Source organism: Tinamus guttatus, unplaced genomic scaffold (genome assembly GCF_059628265.1).
Source record: "Tinamus guttatus ecotype Peru unplaced genomic scaffold, ASM5962826v1 Tinamus_guttatus_pri_ptg001071l, whole genome shotgun sequence".
NCBI lineage: Eukaryota > Metazoa > Chordata > Aves > Tinamiformes > Tinamidae > Tinamus > Tinamus guttatus.
The window spans coordinates 1-5,947 of NW_028289605.1; the positions used below are offsets into that span (position 1 = coordinate 1).

The following is a 5,947-nucleotide window of genomic DNA, read 5'->3' on the forward strand; positions in this document are numbered from 1 at the left end:
TGCTGGGTGCGCTTCCGGTGCCGCCGCTTCCGCTTCCGGCGCCGCGCGGGGAAGGGCGGAAGCCGGGCGGGAACGGGGAGGGTTTGGGCGGAAGTGGGAGGGTTTGGGCGGAACTGGGAGGTTTGGGCGGAAGTGGGGAGGTTTGGGCGGAACTGGGGAGGTTTGGGCGGAAGTGGAGCCCTTTGGGGCGGAAATGGGGCGCGTTTGGGCGGAAGTGGAGCGGGTTTGGGCGGAAGTGGGGCTGTTTTGGGCGGAAATGGAGCGGGTTTGGGCGGAAGTGGGCGGGTTTGCGGCGGTTCAGGGGGGTTTGGGGTGAAACCGGGCGGTTTCGGGCTCTTTTTGGGGCGAAATCGGGCCGTTTTGGGGTGAAATCGGGCGGTTTCGGGGCAGGGGAGGGTTTGGGGACGAAATGGGGCAGTTGGGGGTCATTTTTGGGGTGAAATCGCGGGGTTTTGGGGTCGTTTTGGGGGTAAAACCGGGCGGTTTTGGGGTGGATTTGGGGCGTTTCGGGGCCGTTTTTGGGGCGAAACCCGGCGGTTTTGGGGCAGGGGAGGGTTTTGGGGTAAAAAGGGGCGGTTCGGGGGCCTTTCGGGGTGTTTTTTGCCGCTCCGGGGCCGTTTTGGGGTGAAATCGGGCGGTTTTGGGGCAGAGGAGGCCGCGCAGACCCTGGGGCGGCTCCTCCGGGCCCGGCCCCCCCCCCCGGCTCGACCTGAGCCCCCCCCGCGGGTGAGTGACCCCCACGTGACCCCCCCGTGACCCCGCGTGACCCCTGCGTGACCCCGGGTGACCCCTATGGGGTGACCCCCCCGTGACCCCCCCCGTGACCCCTATGGGGTGACCGCTATGGGGTGACCCCCACGTGACCCCCGCGTGACCCCCACGTGACCCCCCCGTGACCCCCGGGTGACCCCTATGGGGTGACCCCCAAGTGACCCCTATGGGGTGACCCCCACGTGACCCCCGCGTGACCCCTATGGGTCCCATAACCGACCCCTATGGGCCCCACAAGTGACCCCCGGGTGACCCCCCCTGCCCCATAAGTGACCCCCATGTGACCCCGGGGTGACCCCGGGGTGACCCCTGCCCCACAAGTGACCCCTATGGGGCCCGTGAGTGACCCCTGGGTGACCCCGCCCCATAAGTGACCCCTGGGTGACCCCTATGGGCCCCATAAGTGACCCCCGGGTGACCCCTATGGGCCCCATAAGTGACCCCTGGGTGACCCCCTGCCCCATAAGTGACCCCTATGGGCCCCATAAGTGACCCCCAGGTGACCCCCCCACCCCATAAATGACCCCTGGGTGACCCCCCCGCCCCATAAGTGCCCCCCGGGGTGACCCCCTGCCCATAAGTGACCCCCAGGTGACCCCCACCCCATAAGTGACCCCTGGGTGACCCTGCCCCATAAGTGACCCCCGGGTGACCCCCTCTCCCCCCAGGCTGCAGCTGCTCCGGGCGGAGCCGCCCCCCGACCCCCTGTTTGGGGTCATGGGGCCGGGGCTGCCCAGCCCCCCCCGGCTGCCCCAGGTACCGCCCCCGCGTGACCCCCGCGTGACCCCGGACCCACAAGTGACCCCTGAGCGACCCTGGGACCCACAAGTGACCCCCGGGTGACCCCGGACCCACAAGTGACCCACAAGTGACCCCGGGACCCACAAGTGACCCCTGAGTGACCCTGGGACCCACAAGTGACCCCTAAGTGGCCCCTGAGCGACCCCAGGACCCACAAGTGACCCCTGAGCGACCCCCAAGTGACCCACAAGTGACCCCGGGACCCACAAGTGACCCCTAAGTGACCCACAAGTGACCCCTGAACGACCCTGGGACCCACAAGTGATCCCAGGACCCCCAGGTGACCCCCGGGTGACCCCAGACCCACAAGTGACCCCCGGGTGACCCCTGAGTGACCCCCCTGGACCCACAAGTGACCCCCGAGTGACCCACAAGTGACCCCTAAGTGACCCCTGAGACCCCAAACTGACCCCCCCCCGGGACCCCCAAGTGACCCCTAAGTGACCCCTGGGACCTCCCCAGCCCCCCAAGTCACACCCAGACCCCCAAGTGACCCCCAAGTGCCCCTGGAGACCCCTAAATGACCCCTGGGACCCATAAGAGACCCCCGGGACCCCCAAGTGACCCCTGGGACCCCCAAGTGCCCCCCGGGACCCCCAAGTTCCGCCCCCCAAGTGCCCCCCCCCCCCCCAGCTGCGGCGGCTGCTCGAGGAGGCCCCCCCGGCCCCCCCGTCACCAGGTGAGACCCCCCCCCCCCCAATGTGTGGGGCAGGAAATGGGGCTGCCCCCCATCCCGCCCCATAGCGCCCCACGTCCTGCCCCACATCCTGCCCCACATCCCGCCCCACAGCGCCCCCCCTGACGGTGTCACCCGAGGTCATCACCCTGCGCGAGGCCGAGCTGCCCCCGCCGCCCCCCATCGAGGTGGGGCTGCCCCATAGTGAGATATGGGGATGTGGGGCTGCCCCATAGCGGGATGTGGGGCTGCCCCATAGCGGGATGTGGGGATGTGGGGCTGCCCCATAGTGGGATGTGGGGCTGCCCCATAGCAGGATATAGAGATGTGGGGCTGCCCCATAGTGGGATGTGGGGCTGCCCCATAGCGGGATATGGGGGTGTGGGGCTGCCCCATAGCGGGATGTGGGGATGTGGGGCTGCCCCATAGCGGGATATCGGGGTGTGGGGGTGCCCCATAGCAGAATATGGGGGTGTGGGGCTGCCCCATAGTGAGATATGGGGGTGTGGGGCTGCCCCATAGCAGTATATAGAGATGTGGGGCTGCCCCATAGTGAGATATGGGGGTGTGGGGCTGCCCCATAGCGGGATATCGGGGTGTGGGGCTGCGCCATAGCAGTATATAGAGATGTGGGGCTGCCCCATAGCGGGATGTGGGGGTGTGGGCTGCCCCATAGCAGGATGTGGGGCTGCCCCATAGCGGGATGTGGGGCTGCCCCATAGCGGGATGTGGGGGGTCCCATAGCTGCTGCCCCCCACGTGTGGGGCTGCCCCATAGTGGGATATCGGGGTGTGGGGCTGCCCCACAGCAGGATATGGGGTTGTGGGGCTGCCCCATAGCAGAATATGGGGGTGTGGGGCTGCCCCATAGCGGGACATGGGGGTGGGGGGCTGCCCCATAGCAGTATATAGAGATGTGGGGCTGCCCCATAGCAGTATATAGACATGTGGGGCTGCCCCATAACCGCCGCCCCCCACGTGTGGGGCTGCCCCCCAGGTGGCCGAGCTGCCCGAGGTGACGCCCCGGGAGCTGGAGCTGCTGGCGGAGGCCGAGGCCGAACTGCTGCCCCCCAGTGAGGGCACTTGTGGGGCTGGGGAATCTGTGGGGCTGGGGGGGTCTATGGGGCTGGGGGATCTATGGGGATGGGGGGATCTGTGGGGCTGGGGGGATCTATGGGGCTGGGTGTCACTATGGGGCTGGGAGGGATCTATGGGGCTGGCGGTTCTATGGGGCTGGGGGATCTGTGGGGCTGGGGGGATCTGTGGGGCTGGGGGGGTCTATGGGGCTGGGGGGATCTATGGGGCTGGGGGGATCTGTGGGGCTGGGGGGTCTATGGGGCTGGGGGGGATCTATGGGGCTGGGGGGGATCTATGGGGCGAGGGGGATCTATGGGGATGGGGGATCTATGGGGCTGGGGGGATCTATGGGGCTTGGGGGGATCTGTGGGGCTGGGGGATCTATGGGGCTGGGGGGATCTATGGGGCTGGGGGGGATCTATGGGGCGAGGGGGATCTATGGGGATGGGGGATCTATGGGGATGGGGGATCTATGGGGCTTGGGGGGATCTGTGGGGCTGGGGGGGGATATATCGGGCTGGGGGGATCTATGGGGCTGGGGGGTCTATGGGGCTGGGGGTTCTATGGGGCTGGGAGGGATCTATGGGGCTGGGGGATCTATGGGGTGGGGGGGTTCTATGGGGCTGGGGGGATCTCTGGGGCTGGGGGGATCTATGGGGCGAGGGGACTTATGGGGCTGGGGGCGGTCTATGGGTCTAGGTCTTGTTTATGGGGCTGCAGGGATCTGTGGGGCTGGGTGTCACTGTGGGGCTGAGGGGAATCTATGGGGCTGGGAGATCTATGGGGCTGGGGTATCTATGGGTCTAGGGTTTGTCTATGGGGCTGGGGGATCTATGGGGTGAGGGCATCTATGGGGCTGGGTGTCATTATGGGGCTGGGAGGGATCTATGGACCTGGGGGTTCTATGGGGCTGGGGGGATCTATGGGGCTGAGGGTATCTATGGGGCTGGGAGAGATCTATGGGGCTGGAGGATCTGTGGGGCTGGGTGTCACTATGGGGCTGTGGGGATCTGTGGGGCTGGGGGGTTCTATGGGGCTGGGGGGGGTCTATGGGGCTGGGGGTATCTATGGGTCTAGGGTTTGTTTATGGGGCTGGGGGTATCTATGGGGCTGGGAGGGATCTATGGGGCTGGGGGGGGATCTATGGGGCTGGGGGGATCTATGGGGCTGGGGGATCTATGGGGCTGGGAGGGTTCTATGGGGCTGGGGGTTCTATGGGGCTGGGGGATCTATGGGGCTGGGGGTATCTATGGGGTTGGGGGTTCTATGGGGCTGGGGGATCTATGGGGCCGGGGGTTCTATGGGGCCAGGGGATCTATGGGGCTGGGGGGATCTATGGGGCTGGGGGGATCTATGGGACTGGGAGGGATCTATGGGGCTGGGGGGTATCTGTGGGGCTGGGGGTTCTATGGGGCTCGGGGGATCTATGGGTCTAGGGTTTGTCTATGGGGCTGGGGGGATCTATGGGGCTGGGGGGGTCTATGGGGCAGGGTGTCACTTATGGGGCCGGGGCTGCCCCCCGGCGTCGCCCCCCAGTCGAGGAGCTGCCCGAGGAGCTGCCCCCGGCCCTGCCCCCCGGTGAGAACTTGTGGGGCTGGGAGGGCTCAATGGGGCGGGGGGGGGGGGGGGCACTTATGGGGCAGCCCCAACCGCCCCCCCCCCCCCCCCCCCCGGCTCTGCCCCACAGAGCTGAAGGTGCCGGAGGTGCCCAGGCCCCCCCCCCCGGCGCTGCCCGAGGTAAATGGGGGGCAGGGGGATGTGTGGGGCAGCACCCACTTGTGAGGCAGAGAGAGAATGTGTGGGGCAGGACCCACATGTGGGGCAGGAAGGATGTGTGGGGCAGAGAGGGAATGTGTGGGGCAGGGGGATGTGTGGGGCAGGACCCACTTGTGGGGCAGGGGGGGATCTGTGGGGCAGAGGGATGTGGGGTGGGACCTACTTGTGGGGCGGGGGGGGATGTGGGGCAGGGGGATCTGTGGGGCTGGACCCACATATGGGGCAGGGGGATGTGTGGGGCAGAGAGAGTATGTGTGGGGCAGGGGGATGTGTGGGGCAGAGAGGGAATATGTGGGGCAGGGGGATGTGTGGGGCAGGACCCACTTATGGGGCAGGGGGGGAACGTGTGGGGCAGAGGGATGTGGGGCGGGACCTACCTGTGGGGCAGGGGGATCTGTGGGGCTGGACCCACATATGGGGCAGGGAGGATGTGTGGGGCAGGGGGGATGTGTGGGGCAGAGAGGGAATATGTGGGGCAGGGGGATGTGGGGCGGAGGGATGTGTGGGGCGGGACATATTTGTGGAGCGGGACCTACTTGTGGGGCAACGAGATCTGTGGGGCAGGGAGGGAATATGTGGGGCAGAGCGGGGATATGTGGGGCAGGGGGATGTGTGGGGCAAGGGGGATGTGTGGGGCAGGACCTGCACGTGGGGTGTGGGGATATATGGGGTGGGGGGGATGTGTGGGGCAGGGCCCATGTGGGGCAGGGGGAGGATGTGTGGGGCAGACAGGGAGTATGTGGGGCAGGGGGATCTGTGGGGCAGGACCTACTTGTGGGGCAGGGGGATCTGTGGGGCAGGGGGATGTGTGGGGCAGAGGGATGTGAGGCGGGACCTACTTGTGGGG

General features: G+C 67.3%; 1 protein-coding gene across 1 annotated transcript; it reads left to right on the forward strand.

The window, feature by feature from the left end:
- Positions 1 to 1,437: 1,437 nt before the first annotated feature.
- LOC148590846 (uncharacterized) lies at positions 1,438 to 5,106 on the forward strand. The gene is made up of 6 exons (XM_088538403.1): positions 1,438 to 1,527; positions 2,206 to 2,251; positions 2,363 to 2,436; positions 3,245 to 3,320; positions 4,861 to 4,917; positions 5,012 to 5,106. The coding sequence occupies exons 1-6, from the start codon at positions 1,489 to 1,491 to the stop codon at positions 5,104 to 5,106; spliced, it is 387 nt and encodes a 128-aa protein (XP_088394529.1). The 5' UTR covers positions 1,438 to 1,488.
- The last annotated feature ends 841 nt before the right edge of the window (positions 5,107 to 5,947 follow it).